Here is a 17,798-nt window from a genome sequence, read left to right as displayed (position 1 = left end):
GGCGCCAGAATGTGGTGACTGGGGGCTTTTCAAAGTAACTTCATTGCAGTGTTAATGGAAGACTACTTGTGACAGTAAAGATTATTATTCTTATATGGCCTGAAGGGCATTTTGGGGGGAATCAAAGGAAAGGTGGTGGTGGGTGATGGACACAATTTTAAAAAACTTTAATTCCTACCCATTTTTGCTTCTGCATTTGAAATCTAAAATACCATGTCATAATGTAACTGTAACATTGGCAATATCATTTTATTATATCCTTCCTGATAATGATCCTATACCATATATTATTTGTTTTCAAAAGCAAAATGTGCATCCTAAATTAAAGTGGAATTATATCATATACCAGTTACAAAATATAAGTTGAAATATATATTTTCGGTGGATTTCTTTGATTTTTTACAGCTGTGCAGGCAATTAAAACCATAGGAAAGCTCACAGAGAAATCTGTTGAGCGTGAAGATGATATGCTGACCAGTAGAATTGCAGTGACTGATTTTCTGAGTGTTGCTGCACATATTGCTCTGGAGGTAAAAAAAAATACATTTTTATTTTAGAGATTCTCTAAATTCTGTTAAGACTGTTAATTCAGAAGATATATTTTCAACAATTTTTGTCAGTAGGAAATGTTCTAAATTGCAAGACGACTTGCTATTTGCACGATAATAATTGTTGTCGTTACACCATGCTACTTTGCACCACAGCCCTTGATAAGGGCTATAGTAGGCGCTGGGATTGTGATGCGCAATTACCACACTTTTGATGGAGGGATTGTAGGCAATGCACAAAGCTTGTGGTGTCAGCTTTCGTTGCCACAATTATGGTGTGCAGCCCAGGTTCATGCAAGGCTGGAACCAATTAATGCTATCTTCCATTTCTTTTTTAAAATAAATTTAGAGTACCTAATTCATTTTTTTTTCCAATTAAGAGGCAATTTAACGTGGCCAATCCACCTATCCTGCACATCTTTGGGCTGTGGGGGCGAGACCCATGCAAACACTGGGAGATTGTGCCTCGGTGCCGTGAGGCAGCAGTACTAACCACTGCGCCACCGTGCTGCCCTAGCTTCTATGTTTTTAAAACCAGCCTGCATCTCTTAAAGGGAAGTGCATGCTGACTGCGGTAGGTCGTAGAAATGGTTGGGAAAGAACTCTTGAGTCGAAAGAAGCAATTAAGTAATGGTGCATGAGAGAGCTCCAAGGTTCTCAACTGCAGTGCAGTACAGGGAAAATAGGAGAAAGGTCCCTCAGAGATAGCTTGCAAAGAGAGTTGGAGCAGATAGCCATAAAGATCAAACGGCCGGGAGAACATGGATCCAGTGTTGGTAAAAGTTCTGTGAACTTGCATGAGTGGCCAAGTTCAATGAATGCATCTTAAAATGCCATCTCCTACCAATGGAATAATCAACCTCACACCCTTCTCAATGTACCACATTCATATCACAGGAGGCAGCAGTATAGAACTGGCAGGGACAACAAGCATGACAGCTAGTTTTTATTTCCTTGGAGACAGTGCTTAGCGTTATTAGTGCTGTAGCAACTAAAGTCATCCAGGATAGCTGTGTTCCTTCATGTGCAGCTTCTCAAGTTCCACTTTACCCTCTGCCTGCAATCTAGTAGGATGTCCCAGCTTCAGATAGTGTTAACCATGCACCCCTTACTTTCCATCCAACCCCTATCCTCATCCCAAGCTCCCCTTATGCATTTGTGCTTTTAGAAACCAAGATCTCCTGCCTTGACCAGCCAGTACTGTGTGAGGATTACGATGCAGTGGAAGACCATTCCTTAAAAGAAGAAGCATTGACTCTTGATCTGACAGTTGCAGGCACTAGCTCAAACAGGCACTATGTGTACTAGAGGGTAGTATAGAGGCAGAATCTGCAGATGGAGAATCACCAATCAAGAGTACACATGTAGCAAGTTCAAGAAGCAAGGACCAGAGATGCACGCGATTTTGCTAAGTGAGGAGTTGAAAAGAAACCTTTTCACTCCGAGTGTGATGGGAGTCTGAAACTCGCCACCTGAATGGGTGGTTAAGTCAGAAACTCTCGTAACATTTAAGAAATATTTTGATGTTCGCTTGCACTGCCGTAACCTCATGGGCTGTGAGCCAAGTTGTAAAATGGGATTAGTGTAACCAGATCTTTGTTGACCAGCGTGGACACTATGGACCGAATAACCCGCCACCTGTGCTGTAAAGTCTTTATAAATATCTTACTGCAGTATATATATATATATATATACCATAACCCAAGTTTATAATGTGGATGAGGAATATTGTACGGGCAAGGCTGATAGTGGTTGAGCAGACCAAAATGTTTAGTGCATTGGGAGGCTAACAGCCTGTTGACACTCGAGGAGTGTGAAGTACTCCAGCTTGGCACGAGGCTTCAAGAAAAAGTTGGAGACTGCTTGATCCCTGTCAGATTAATGCTGAATCTGACAGCCTTCTGAAAAATCTTCTGTTCAGATCACAGTTTCCAGAAACTCACTAAAACAGACTGCTACAGATCTGCCTCCTCCTAGTAGTTACAATCATCTTTATTCCACTAAATCCCATGACATGCTTAAGTTTAAACGCAATGTCTCTAATTATCTACTCGCCAGAAATCATAAAATCCAATTAGGTCTCTCCTTGTAAACATAACATACCGTGGGCAGCACGGTAGCACAAGTGGATAGCACTGTGGCTTCATAGCGCCAGGGTCCCAGGTTCGATTTCCTGCTGGGTCACTGTCTGTGCGGAGTCTGCACGTTCGCCCCGTGTGTGTGTGTGGGTTTCCTCCCACAGTCCAAAGATGTGCAGGTTAGGTGGATTGGCCATGATAAATTGCCCTTAGTGACCAAAAAGGCTAGGAGAGGTTATTGGATTACGGGGATAGGGTGGAAGTGAGGACTTAAGTGGGTCGGTGCAAACTCTATGGGCCGCATGGCCTCCTCCTGCACTGTATGTTCTATGTTCGATAAGCATGAATGAAATAATTATTATCTCACTTTTACAACACCTTAATTGCACCTTTTGCAGCCACAAAGTCTGTCTGTCTTTTAAGCCAGGATTTAAAAAATATCTTACTGCAGTATATATATACACCCTAACCCAAGTTTTTAAAACATTACTGCAACAAATGCAGATAATACAATATGTATATTTATTTCCTTACATTCATCACAGTGTTTGTAATTTAATGTTTTTTTTGTAATTGCAGAGATGTATACTGCAGTGGTTCAGCATTTACAATACCATCGATAATCTAACCTTTGCAATCTTATATATGCATATTTTAGAATAATCAGGAAGATGCTGCCAGAGTGGCATTTGAGTATATATGTGACTTCTCCCAAGATTGTAGTCAGCTGTTCACAGCTCTCCGGTACAGTAAATGGAATATCCTATTGTTCACATATTGATAAAAGTTGTAACCAATTAACATTTTTCAGCATTTTCTCATAGTGACAGCATTACTGACTCTATTTCACTACTACTTTCAATTTCTGATATAACTCCCCCACCGTAGGTTTCAGCTTTTGGTTACTTTGTGCACATAGACTACAGGTTGAAAGATACCTTGGGATGCAAATTAGCACCAAGCAAGGTCTCAACTGTTTGCCTATGTTCTGCTCTGTGGTTTATACCCAGGCATGCATAGATGCTGACCAATAGTGTTCACTGGTTAACTTGAAGCCTTCTGCAGCTAGTAGAAACTGCAGGGTGTAAGTATTTAATTGTCAAATATTATCAAGTTGGAATTTGAACACTTTTTTTATGCCCAATGCCATTCTATTAGCCTAGGCAATTAAGAATAGCTTGTCACCATCTAAAAAATAAACATAAAGAAGGTACACAATATATACTTTTTATATGAAATATTTAGCTGATGTCCTGGCTAAACCTGTACAGATAAATGTAAATGCTCTTGGCACTATTTGAAGAGAGCAGGGTAATCATTCCAGTAACCTGGCTGACGATCATCCCTCAGCTAAATCACAAAACTAAAAATAAAAATACTTCCGATGTTGGAAATCTAAAGTAAAAATAAAATGCTGGCAATACACAGCAGGTCTGGCAGCATCTATGGAGAGAGGAACAGAGTTAGCATTTTAGGTCAGTAACCTAATGCTCTTAAAAGAGGTTATTAACCTGAAACATTAATTCCGCTTCTCTCATTCCTCTAAACTCCCAACGGATACAGGCCCAGCCTTTCCTCATAAGATACCTGCTTCATCCCAGGAACCAGTCTCATGCACGTTATCTGAACTGCTACTCGTGCCTTATTTAAGGAGACCAACATTATACACAGTATTTCAGATGTGATCTCACCAATGCCCTGCACAACTGAGCAAAACTTAACTATTTTTATATTCAATTTCCCTTGCAATAAACAATAACGTTATATTTACTTTTCTAATCACTTGCTGTACCTTCATTCTAATCTCTTGTACCAGGGCACCCAGATTACTCTTTACCGCAACAGAGTTCGCAATCCCTCTCCATTTAAATAATATATGCTTTTCCTCCTGGTAAAGTGGGCAAGTTCACATTTTTCCACTTGATATTCCATGCATCAATTTTTTTTACCACTCACTTAATCTACCTATTTCCTATGGCAGACCCCTTATGTCCTTTTTTCCCATCCTATCTAACTTTGTGCCATCATGAAACTTATCAATCTTGCGTTCAGTCCCTTTATCCAAGTCATTGATGTAGATTGTAAATAATTGAAGCCCCAGCACTGATTCTATGGTACTCCACTAGTTGCTGCTTCCCAATCTGAAAATGACATGTAAGCCTACTCTGCGTCCTGCAGCTGAACAACACTCTATTCATGCTAACATGAACTCTTATTTTGTGTGCTTTTTAAAAATGTACTTTGATATGGCACCTGACTTTTAGTCGTTCATGGGATGTGGGTGTCGCTGCCTGGGCCAGCATTTATTGTCCATCCCTGATGGCATTTAAGAGTCAACCATATTGCTGTGGATTTGGAGTCACATATAGGCTTGTAATTTCAGAGTTTTAAAAATTGAATTCAAATTTCACCACCTGTCATGGCCGGATTCAAACCCGGATCCCCAGAGCATGACTGGTCAGTCTCTGGATTACTAGTGCTGAGACAATACCACTACACCACACCCTCCCCACAAAATGGGAACTCGTGTTAAGTGGTTCTAACATTACAATTTGGATATTTGACACTTAAAAGGAATGGAAGGCCTTTGAAAATGCTACGGGCAAGATTTTCTGTTTGATAGTCTCTTAAGTGTTGATGCTGGGACTGAATTTGGTGCTAGCTTTGGAGTTAGCACCAAAGAGCTTGGCAGCTGGAACTGTTTATAAGTGCTATACTTACAACACACTCGCTGCTGCCACCAAGATGGATCACAGAAGACCGACCCCTGAGGTCGGGAGTCTGAGGTGGACCACCATTCCATGCCAGTGAGGAGCGGAGGGACACCCTCTTCCCCAACGTGGGCTACAGACTTGAGCCTGCCCTCCTGAACACTGCCTGGGGGGTGGTGGCAAAAGCAGTCAGCGCTGCCAGTCTCACCAGGAGGAGATCAGAAGGGTGGGGGGTCAGTGACAGCAACGAACCGGGGAGGGTTCTAAAGACTGCAGTGCAGGTAATCTCTGGTTGGGGTGAGCTCTGCTGTTCCCCTGCTTACTGTAAAATGGGGCAACGCTTCTGAGGAGTGCCAAAGCATGGTGGACTTGTGATTGAGCTGGCCTTTGATACAGCTAGGGTATGAGGGTTTCCAGAGGGTTGGACCAGAGGCCTTCTGAGCATTTAAAGGATATGGGAAGCACTCAGCAGTGTGATCATGATTCTGTCCTATAAACTGAACACATTATTACAATATAATTTGATAAAAATTATTTATCAAGTCTTTATCTACAGAAATTCTGAAGTAATTCCAGGTGATAACATGGTGATTTTCTTTTACCTTAAATAGATGTTTAATTCGCCTTGTGCCATCTATTACAGACACAGATGATAAGGAAACAAGGTAACTACATCACACTTGTATTCTCGTTGTACCTATTCCAGTTGCATCTTCTCTGACAGTTGTGTTAAAAGTGGTTGTAAATTTACTGTAATAGGTGGGAATGCTACTTCCGGTGCTACTATTTAAGCATGGCAGGCCTTGATTTTGCGGCCGCAATAATGCCAGAACCATTAACGCTCACCGTTAAATGGAATAAAGTGGGTAGCATCTTCCACCCATCCACACATACATATTTAAACACAGGACTCGAGAACAAACTGTCCAATTTGCCAAACAGCTTTGCAAGATTTGGGCAGCACGGTAGCATAGTGGTTTGGACAATTGCTTCACAGCTCCAGGGTCCTAGGTTCGATTCCCGGCTACGGTCACTGTCTGTGCGGAGTCTGCACGTTCTCCCCGTGTGCACGTGGGTTTCCTACGGGTGCTCCGGTTTCCTCCCACAGTCCAAAGATGTGCAGGCCATTCTAAATTGCCCTTAGTGTCCAAAAATTACTCTTAGTGTTGGGTGCGGTTACTGGGTTATGGGGATAGGGTGGAGGTGTGGGTTTGGGTAGAATGCTCTTTCCATGAGCCGGTGCAGACTCATTGGGCTGAATGGCCTCCTTCTGCACTGTAAATTCTATAATAAGATTTGCTGTTGTAGTATCTCTCCAACTCATTCAGCAGTCAAGCCCGAAAGGCAGGAAGTTGAGGTGCAGTAAATTTGCCAGAAAATGTGAAGACTTGTTAATTTAAACACATGTGAAATTTCAACGTGATAATTCTCAGTTGGTACAAAACAATCGCTCTGACACTGAAAATTTACCTTTGCAAGTGTGGAATTTTTTCCATCGTGTTTTAATTATTGTTACAGATTTTAAGCTGCATTCTCCATTTAGAAGATTATGCCCCCCCACCCACCACACACACTGGAGCTGCTGGGCCTCCCCCACTGTACGAGCGTGACCCAACTCCCTTCACCAGAGAACCGCATAACTCGGGCGACACGGTGGCGCAGTGGTTAGTACTGCTGCCTCACGGCGCCGAGGCCCCGGGTTTGATCCCGGCCCCGGGTCACCGTACGTGTGGAGTTTGCGCATTCCCCCAGTGTCTGCGTGGGTTTCGCCTCCACAACCCAAAGATGTGCAGGGTAGGTGGATTGACCATGCTAAATTGCCACTTAATTGGAAAAAAAGAATTGGATACTCTAAATTTTTTTTTTTTAAATAACAGAGACCTACCTTCCCCCATAACAGAATAAAGTAACAGAGACCGTCCCCACAACAGATAACCTTTCTGGAAGCCAGAGAGCGGTCCAGCCAAAAACATTTTAAAAACCAGTGCTTTAAAACTCATCTCTGCAAGGCTTTTATTCACATCAATGGGAAATTGCTTTTACTAGACTAATTGATAACTTCCAGACAGCCAGATGCCTGGACTGTTTAATTTAATTTCCTTTCATGTGTGAATGGATCTCAAGTATCCTGCTGTGAAACAAACTGCAATGTTTAGAAACATTAGCTATAAAGGATTGACAGCTCTTGACCACATCAAAAGCAGTGGAGTGCTTTCTCTTAGAGAAAAGCACTTACCTGCTTTTGATGTGAAGAGCTCTCAATCATAGCTCCTGGTCGCGATTCTCCCAAAAAAGTTCCAAGTTAATTTGTGGTGGGTTTTTCAAGACGTTTCCTGCTGGCGAGTTCCCCACTGCTAGTAATGACATTTAGTCACTTTTTTAGGTCCTGTAGAGCTTCCCACCAGTTTAGCCCACACTTTGAACATTTTGTTAAACACTGGGGAGCTGAACTCCGAGATTGGGCCGCCATTTTGAAAAGGTGCCAGGTCTCTAAGTGAGCTTGTGGGTTCAACACCCCCCCCCCCCCCCCCCCCCCCCCACACACACACACACACATGAAACTACCCCACACACCCCTAAAGGGGGCCGGTGGATCCCGCTCAGGTAGGTTTACGACCTATGTCCGCGAGTGGCATTTGGCCCCGCCCATTTGGGTGGTTGTCCGATTCTGACGTCTCACTGGACTCCAGTGAATCTCGCGATGCGCAGAGGCTGTCTGGAGGCTCGCTGCAGGCCCCTCCTGGTGTTCTCTCGCTTGAGCACAATGTGGCCGGAGAATCGCACCCTTTATCTCTCTCTTTTTCTTTTTTAATTACATTGAATTGAATGCCCTTAACTTTCCCTTCCTGGTTTCCTGCAGAAGGATTTTTCAATCTTATTGTTTCAAGAAACACATTTGCCAGAATTTTCTTCACTTGAAAAGTCTTCAGACACCCAGAACATTTTCAGCCATGACAACTCTCATGACAGATGTGTGACATGCTGCACAATCTTATGGCAGGTGGCCAATTAATAAGCCACATCTTCATCTCGTTGCAATTAAGGATGGCAGTTGAACATGTGCTGGCGGGCCTTCAGGACTTGTCAATCTAATGCGGAGGTAGATGAAAAATGTGAGGGCATTTGATAAAACATCCAACATGGGATTAATAAAAAAGAGCCAGATCTGTTGGGGTTATCAGTGTGAATTGATGGAACAACTAGAAGAATGCTTTTGGCTGCAGTTAAGCCTGTTTTACCTTTATTGCTCTGCAAGCATGGTTAAAAAAAATCTGATTACACTTAGAACCTCAGCTGTTACGCCATCTACTCTGTGTGCAAGACTCCTGACAGCGTGGGGCTCATCTGCCCTCAATTAGTGGCTAATTTCCCTTTTAAATATCTTAATTGACTACCTGTGGCACACAAGTGAGCATCCACTCTTGCAGGAAGCCTGTCTCCATGCAAATCTAGAGGCTAGGAGATATGGCACTGACGTAACGCAGAGCACCAACTAACCCCCGCATTCCGAATGGGCTGGGAGAATTAAGCCTTCTACTCAGGCAAAACCTGGATCCCTATAGCTGATGACCATAAGTTACCATAAGTGGTTTAAAAACCCACAAAGAATCCTGTGGGAAGCTGTAAGCACAATGAACATCAAGTGCTTTTCGTTCAACTCTGACTGCAAAATCCATACTCTGTTTTGAATTAGCTGCTAAGGCCACTGTAGTGTTATGGACTTTGTTTTGCAGGTCTTTATGCACAGTATTCAAAAGTACAAGCACAGTCTCTTTGCAAATATGTTGCTGCCCCACTTGAGGGTATTGTTCCATAAGATTCAATATTTGTAGCTTTTAGAATTTAGAACAGCACAGAACAGGCCCTTCAGCCCTCGATGTTGTGCCGAGCAATGATCACCCTGCTCAAACTCACGTATCTACCCTATACCCGTAACCCAACAACTGCCCCTTAACCTTACTTTTTAGGACACTACGGGCAATTTAGCATGGCCAATCCACCTAACCCCGCACATCTTTGGACTGTGGGAGGAAACCAGAGCACCCGGAGGAAACCCACGCACACACGGGGAGGACGTGCAGACTCCACACAGACAGTGACCCAGCCGGGAATCGAACCTGGGACCCTGGAGCTGTGAAGCATTGATGCTAACCACTATGCTACCATGCTGCCCAACCATCATGCTGCCCAACCCAACCATGCAGCTCTAGAGAAAGTTCCACTGCTCAGTGATGAGGTATAGATAACTTCACATTTCCATGTTGGTTCCCACTGATTCATGCATCAGTGGGTATTCCATGATTGCTAATCAAGATTGAAAAGTTTCCATTGTTGATCTCACTAGTGAGGTTTTTCATAGTAATAATTGATGCCAACCAACTTGTGGTGAATGTAATATATGTGTACATATGATAATTCGCACTGTCTTTGTAAAGCGCGGTGGCGCTATCCTACCACTAGGGGGAGCAGCTCTGGGAGTACTCAGGAACTTGTACTGGGCTCCACCCTTGGCTCCGCCCACGACTCCTCCCCTTAGTGCCGCTGTATAAACACCCTTGTCCAGAGTCAGCCTGAGTTCACTACGAGTTCATCAACAGATAACAGGCTGGCTCTGAAGTAAGTCGATTAAAGCCTAGATTCATATTGGAAACACGTGTCTGGTGAATTGATGGTTCCATCACAACTAAAGAAAAAAAATACACAGTCCCCCAATACCTGTGATCGTTTGGATAGACTTCCATCTCCAGGTCTGAGGGGTTCAAGTCAGGCGACCCTGACTTAGACAATAAATCCAGCTTAGACCTCTGCAAAGCCATCCGGGATGCCAACAGAGAATAACAGACCAAGCTAGAGTCACAGACTAGCATTACAGACTCTCGTTAGCTGTAGAAGGCCTGAACAATATGACTGCCTATAAAGCAAAGCCGAGCAGTATTTCTTGCAACAGCGCACCGCTCCCTGATGAACTCAATGCATTCTCTGCTCTGTTCGATGCATTGCTCCACTGTCAAGTACAGCTCCGCCTTCAACACCATAATCCCAGCCAAACTCATATCGAAGCTCCAAAACCTAGGACTTGGCTGCTCACTCTATAAACTGAATCCTCGACTTTCTGACACAATCAGTAAAAATAAATAACACGTCCTCCACGGTAGTCCTCAATACCGGGGCCCTCAAGGCTGCATACTTAGGCCCCTACTATACTCCCTATACACACGACTGTGTGGCAAAATTTGGTTCCCACTCTATCTACAGGTTTGCTGATGACACAACCATCGTGGGTCAGATCTCGAACAATGACGAGTCAGAATGCAGGAGGGAGATGGGGAACCTAGTGGAGTGGTGCAACGACAACAATCTATCCCTCAATGCCAGCAAAACTAAAGAGCTGGTCATTGACTTCAGAAAGCAAAGTACTGTATTCACCTCTGTCTGCATCAATGGGGCTGAGGTGGAGTGGTTGACAGCTTCAAATTCATAGGGGTGCACATCACTAAAAATCTGTCCTGGTCCACCCACGTCAACGCTACCACCAAGAAGGCACAAAAGTGCCTATATTTCCTCAGTCCATCACACAAACCTGCCTCCCATCCATTGATTCTATCTACACCTCGCGCTGCCTGGGGAAAGTGGGCAATATAATCAAAGACCCCTCCCACCGGCTGTTCAGCACTACGTGGAGCATCAACCTTGTATCCTTGTTCTCAAGTCTTAAGCCAGGATTTTCCAACATCCCCTCCCCCCTACCCCCCGAAAATACTGCCTGTGGAGTGCGACATAAACCCAGAATGTTGTGACACAGATGTGAGTGTGCTACGGACTGAGTCAAGGCAGAAACACGCAGCCTATTATTTACGAGGCCTGTGTAAGGGGGTGGGAAGCACTTCCAACATTACACCATGCGTTGGCACCAGACCCTGGGCTATCACATGTGCCATTAGCAATTATCTGCCACTTAAGCCTCCAGTGCTTCAAACCTACCTTACTGTGGTAGTCCCCACTGTTTGTATATATCACGTATATGAGATGTAATACGGTAAGGCTTCTGTACTACAGGTATGGGGGGTAGATCCCTGCCTGCTGGCTCCGCCCAGTAGGTGGAGTATAAATGTGTGTCCTCACTGAGCTGCAGCTATTTCGGCAGCAGCTGCAGGAGGCAACACATCTCTGCTTAATAAAGCCTCGTCTCGTCATAATTGATAGTGCATCAATTTATTAAGTAGATATTTTACAGCGCTGGACCTCCGCATCAAGCCAGATCGCCTGCAGCTGCACCCTCAAGCAGACAATGCCACGTCGGCCTTCGACCGCTAGCTACTTGGCCATGAAGCCATCATCGGATCAGCGACAGAACAACCCTCAGAAGCACAGAAACTCCAGACCCTGTAAACAAGGCTGAGCTCCGATATCTTCCCCTTATCCGGGACGCACCCACCTACGCTGAGGCCATGGCGCTTCTGAAAGAGAACTACACCCGGCCGACCAACAAACTCTATGCCAGGCACGTCTTGTCCACACGGCAACAACTCCCCGGTGAGTCATTGGAAGATTTCTGGCGTGCCCTGCACGCCCTGGCGAGGGACTGCGATTGCCAGGCAGTTTCGGCCGTTGAAAATTCCAAACTCCTAATGAAGGACGCTTTCGTTATTACGGGAATAGGGTCGGCGTACATCCGCCAGCGCCTCTTAGAAGGGGCTACTCTCGCATTCCCGGCGACCAAAAAAACTTGCGACCACACTAACGGTAGCCTCCCGTTATGCACAAGCGTACACCCCTGACCGCACGGCGCCCCCCTCCTGGACATCGTGGACCCCACCAGCGACTGCTCCTAGCCAGTCAACCCCGGGGGTCCAAGTGCTATTTCTGCGGCCAGACAAAGCACCCCTGGAAGCGCTGCCTGGCGCGGAGTGCAATCTGCAAGGCCTGCAGGAAGAAAGGACGCCCCAGGACCCTTGCTCGTTGGGCACCTCCTCAGGCCACTCGTCGCCCGTAACTGCCGCCGACCAGCCGGGGCCTACCAACACCAGCCGCAGCTCGCCTCCATCACGCTCGAAGTTGCGGCTGCACAACCTCGCAACCGCGTCGACGACAGTAAAGGTCGATGGGCACAAGACATCCTGCCTTCTTGACTCCGAAGCACGAGAGCTTAATCCACCCTGATACGGTAAGGCGCTGCTCCCTCACGGTACACCCCATTACCCTACGAATCTCCCTGGCCTCCGGATCCCACTCTGTGGCGATCCGGGCGTACTGCACCGCCACCCTCACCATCCAGGGCGTAGAGTTCAGCAACTTCCAGCTCTACGTCCTCCCCAACCTCTGCGCTGCCTTGCTACTCGGCCTGGACTTCCACTGCAACCTCCAAAGTCTAACTTTGAAATTCAGCGGGCCCCTACCACCCCTTACTGTATGCGGCCTCATGACCCTTAAGTTCGACCCACCATTCCTGTTTGCAAACCTCACCCCGGATTGCAAACCCGTCGCCACCAGGAGCAGACGGTACAGTGCCCAGGACAGGACCTTCATCAGGTCGGCTACTGCGGGAAGGCATCATCGAGGCCAGCAACACCCCCTGGAGAGCCCAAGTGGTAGTTGTAAAGACTGGGGAGAAACACAGGATGGTCATTGACTACAGTCAGACCACCAATCGGTACACGCAACTCGACGTGTACCCCCTCCCCCGCATATCTGATATGGTCAATCAGATTGCACAGTACCTGGTCTTCTCGACAGTGGACCTGAAATCTGTCTACTACCAGCTCCCCATCCGCAAGGCGGACCGCCCATTCACTGAGTTCGAAGCAGACGGCAGCCTTTACCACTTCCTTAGGGTTCCCTTCGGCGTCACTAGTGGGGTCTCAGTCTTCCAATGGGAGATAGACCGAATGGTTGACCGGTACGGACCGCAGGCCACCTTCCCGTACCTGGTTAACATCACAATCTGCGGCCACGACGCTAACCTTTCCAAATTTCTCAACACCGCCAAACTCCTGAACCTTACATATAACAAGGAGAAGTGCGTGTTCAGCACCAACCGCTTAGCCATCGTTGGCTATGTGGTGCAAAATGGAGTTCTAGGGCCCGACCCCAACCGCATGCGCCCCCTCATGCTATTCCCCCACTGCCCCAAGGCCCGCAAACGATGCCTGGGGTTCTTCTCCTATTACGCCCAGTGGGTCCCTAACTATGCGGACAAGGCCCGCCCACTCATTCACTCCACCGTTATCCCCCTGATGGCCGAGGCTCACCAGGCCTTCAACTGTACCAAGGCCGACATCGCCAGGGCTGCGATGCACGAGGTCAATGTGACCCTCCCCTTTCAAGTCAAGAGCGATGCATCAGACATCTCTCTGGCCGCCACCCTCAAGCAGGCCGGCAGACCCGTGGCATTCTTTTCACGCACCCTCCATGCCTCAGATATTCGGCACTGCTCCCTCGAAAACGAGGCCCAAGGCATCGTAGAAGCTGTGCGGCATTGGAAGCATTACCTGGCCGGCAGGAGATTCACTCTCCTCACTGACCAAAGGTCGGTTGCCTTCATGTTCAATAACACACAGCGGGGCAAGATCAAAAATGATCAAATCTTGAGGTGGAGGATCGAGCTCTCCACCTACAATTACGAGATTTTGTATCGCCCCGGTAAGCTCAACAAGCCCCCCAATGCCCTATCCCAAGGTACATGTGCCAGCACACCAGTGGACCGACTCCGAGCCCTATACAATGGTCTCCGCCACCCAGGGGTCACCCGGTTCTTCCACCATAAAGGCCCGCAACCTACCCTACTCCATTGTGGAAGTCAGGATGGTCATCAAAGACTGCCTGGTCTGCGCGGAGTGGAAACCACACTTCTACCGGCCAGACCTTGCGCACCTGGTGAAGGCCTCCCATCCCTTTGAATGCCTCAGCATGGATTTCAAAGGGCCCCTCCCCTCCACCAACCGAAAAACGTACTTCCTTAATGTGGGTGATGAATACTCCAGATTCCCCTTCGCCATCCCATACCCCGATATGAAGTCTGACACAGTCATCAAAGTCCTCAGTAGCATCTTCATTCTGTTCGGTTTCCCCGCTTACATCCACAGCGACCGGGGATCCTCCTTTATGAGTGATGAGCTGTGTCAATTCCTGCTCAGCAAGGGCATTGCCTCGAGGAGGGCGACCAGCTACAACCCCCGGGGAAACGGGCAGGTGGAGGGGGAGAACGGTCTCGGTCTGGAATGCTGTCCTGCTGGCCCTATGGTCTAAAAATCTTTTGGTCTCCGGCTGGCAGGAGGTTCGCCCCTTCGCCCTCCACTCCATCCGATTGCTACTTTGCACTGTGACTAACGAAACCCCCCATGAACGTCTCCTTGCCTTCCCCAGGAAGTCCACCTCCGGGTTTTTGCTCCCAATGTGGCTGGCAGCTCCAGGACCTGTTCTCCTCCGCAAGCACGTGTGGCTCCACAACGCGGACCCGTTGGTCGAGAGGGTTCAGCTACTCCATGCAAACCCGCAGTATGCCTAATTGGCGTACCCCGACAGTCTCCTGGAGTCACCGGCGACCGAGCCGGTGCCTGCATCGCCACCGTGACTGCGGCGTTCACAACGGAGGATCAAGGCACCCGACCGGCTAAATTTGTGAACTTTCCCCAAAATGTACACTTTAAAAATGCTCACATACATGTAATTAGTTTATCCACCACCCCTGCTGGACTCTTCTTTTAACATGGGGTGAATGTGGTAGTCACCACTGTTTGTATATATATAACGTATATGAAATGTATTACGATAAGGCTCCTGTACTACAGTTACGGGGGTAGTTCCCTGCCTGCTGGCTCCGCCCAGAAGGCGGAGTATAAATGTGTGTGCTTGCTGAGCTGCAGTCATTTCGGCAGCAGCAGCAGGAGGCATTACGTCTCTGCTTAATAAAGCCTCGATTACTCTCGTCTTGTCGAAATTGATATTGCATCACTTACTGACTTAATTAACAAATACTCTCGTCTCGTCGAAATTGATATTGCATCACTTACTGACTTAATTAAGAAATTTTGTTCACCAATCCTGCCTGGAGCTCATTCAATTAAACTTGGGTAAGCTTATCGCCATTTTTTTAAATTACCCCAGTCATAAATTTTTTTGAACAGAATTATGTTTCTCACTTAAAATAAAAATTCAGTTGAACATTGTCCACTTTTTAACCCTCATCTTCTATTCCTTATTTGAAAAAGCCCCATTGTGATTTGAAATATTATTCTTGTTCTGCATTTTTCCCCACATGCAGGCTCAGGTATGTCTCTTTCCCCAACCCCACAGCTCCAGCTCCAATTGTTCTGTTTTTTTAATAGACCCAGTTCTATTCCTGGCATTGCCTTGGTTGTGTTTCCTTTTTCAAGAGATATCGACCGCCGTCTTTTTTATATAATCTTCTGCTAATTTCAGTTTTTAAAATAGCAGTAGTTCTTAGAATTTAAAGAAAAACGCTAGCAATGTGAAATTAACTAACTATACTATATCTTTGATCTGTAATGCTTCTTCAATATGTCACAAGCTGTTGTAACTTAAATATATTTATTAGTACCCTTACACTTGAATGTACTTCATTGCAAATAGAAAGTTTTCAAAGTTACTGGCAGATCTCGTGGAAAGACAGACGAAGGTTTTATAAGAACTGGCTGTTGCTTCATATTATCAGAGATATTGGTGCCAGCAACGGAACATTGTGAAAGGGGATGCTGGTTGTGGGATTGATAATTGCTTTGCGGATTGCTGTATTTTGTGGGTGAGTCCTAGAACAAAGTAGAAAATAATTCAGGCACTTGAGATCATTGGAAGCGAGAGACCCATTGGTTGGGGAAGAGAGATCTCAGAACTTGAGAGAATTGTGGTAGTTTTAGAATTAGGGGACTTTGGAAGTTCAGCCTAGGCGTTTAAGTTCTTAGATGGGTGCCCAGAATCTGGAAGCTAAAAGCAAAACTAGAGGATGTGGAATATATTTTCAAATAAGTATTTATTCAATATTTTGCACATCATTATGCTGCCTGGCTTAAAAGCAATTTAATCACATGGAAGTCACATATGAGTTGTGGTATATAGCTCTGGCCCTGTTCTGTTTCACAATTCCTGATTAGAACAAGTATAATTAAAATCATACAAAATGATACTTATGGTTAGGGAATAAACCATACTTTCTAACAATTTTTAACGTCAACACCTAACTTTAATGCCTGTTTCTTTTGGCAGGCATGAGCGACTGGACTCTCTTTTATCATATTTAAAGACAGGTAGGTACAATAAGATGATTTAATATTCAAAGGATATCACAACTGAATTGTAACTTTTCAGCTATTTCAATTACTTTACTGTAGCAAGTGCAATAATTGGTGACCACCAGTTAGCTCCAATCCCAGGAGTGTAAGGGAGGTGCAGCAGGCAACCTCTGGTGTAACTGGCATTGGTCACATTCGTTCACAGTATTATATCAGTATTGATGCCAGGCTACCAAACATAGCTTCTCACCAGCATTTTCATCTTTGACACACCCAAAAGGGCGCTGTGCAATTCTCCAAACCTTAATTCTCTTCCTAATATGGGAGTACACCCACCTCGCAACTCAGCTCATCTTTTCTGAAATATCTTCAAAACTTTGTCTAAATTGGCTAGATGTTGTTCTTCAGTGGATCCCGCTATTAAAACTTTGTCCAAATAAACAACAACCCTGGACAAACGCTGCACCAAACTCTCCAAAGTTCGCTGGAAGATGCCGCAAATTGATGAAACCCCAAACAGTACACGTGTATATTGGTATAATCCCTTAGGAGTATTTATGGTGGCATATCCTCTTGATGCGTTGTCCAATTCGAACTGTTGGTAAGCAGGCTCATATGCAACTTGGTATATATAAAATCTCAACCAACTGGGCGCATGGACCCTCTATTTTGGCAATGGAGTACCTTCCTAGTTGCAGTGTGATTTATCGTCAGCTTATAATGTCCACAGTTACAAATGGTGTTGTCTGGTTTGACTACCGGCACAATGGATGCTGCGTACTCAGCAAATTGTATGGCCTTCTCTACTATTACGTAGGGCACAGAACTTGCTTTGAGTATTCTTTGGTGGCTTCCGGGTCCACATGACTTTTGCTTGCAATCCTTTGATCGTTTCCAATTCTTTGTTTTTTTGTATGATGTCGTGGCGGCCTTCCTCATTCAATTAAAACATTTAAAGCCAGTGCTCCTTGAACTCTTTAAGCCAGTCACGTCACATTAAACTCAGTCCTTGGCTCGACACCAATATCAATGGTAGCTGTGCAGACAGATGTCTATAACTCACTGGAGTCATGGTCACCTGTACTATTTTTATGGCCTCTGGTATATGTAGCCAGTTTAGGAGCAGTGTTCTTCAACCTCGGGGATTGAACCTCTTAGAGATAACGGTAGGTCTGTTCGCTTACAACAGTAGCTGACGACCCGTGTCTTTAGTGG

General features: G+C 45.7%; 1 protein-coding gene across 1 annotated transcript in view; it reads left to right on the top strand.

Moving 5' to 3' along the window:
- tex11 (testis expressed 11) overlaps nt 1-17,798 on the top strand; it is a 304,551-nt gene that overhangs the window by 196,905 nt on the left and 89,848 nt on the right. Inside the window, 4 exon segments of the mRNA XM_038775694.1 lie at nt 406-530; nt 3,285-3,370; nt 5,949-6,002; nt 16,558-16,598. Of these exon segments, the coding sequence (XP_038631622.1) occupies nt 406-530; nt 3,285-3,370; nt 5,949-6,002; nt 16,558-16,598 (306 nt within the window).

This window comes from Scyliorhinus canicula, chromosome 17 (genome assembly GCF_902713615.1).
Source record: "Scyliorhinus canicula chromosome 17, sScyCan1.1, whole genome shotgun sequence".
In the NCBI taxonomy this organism is placed as follows: domain Eukaryota; kingdom Metazoa; phylum Chordata; class Chondrichthyes; order Carcharhiniformes; family Scyliorhinidae; genus Scyliorhinus; species Scyliorhinus canicula.
Note: the sequence above shows the minus strand (reverse complement) of the source record. Positions and strands in the feature narration are given on the sequence as shown.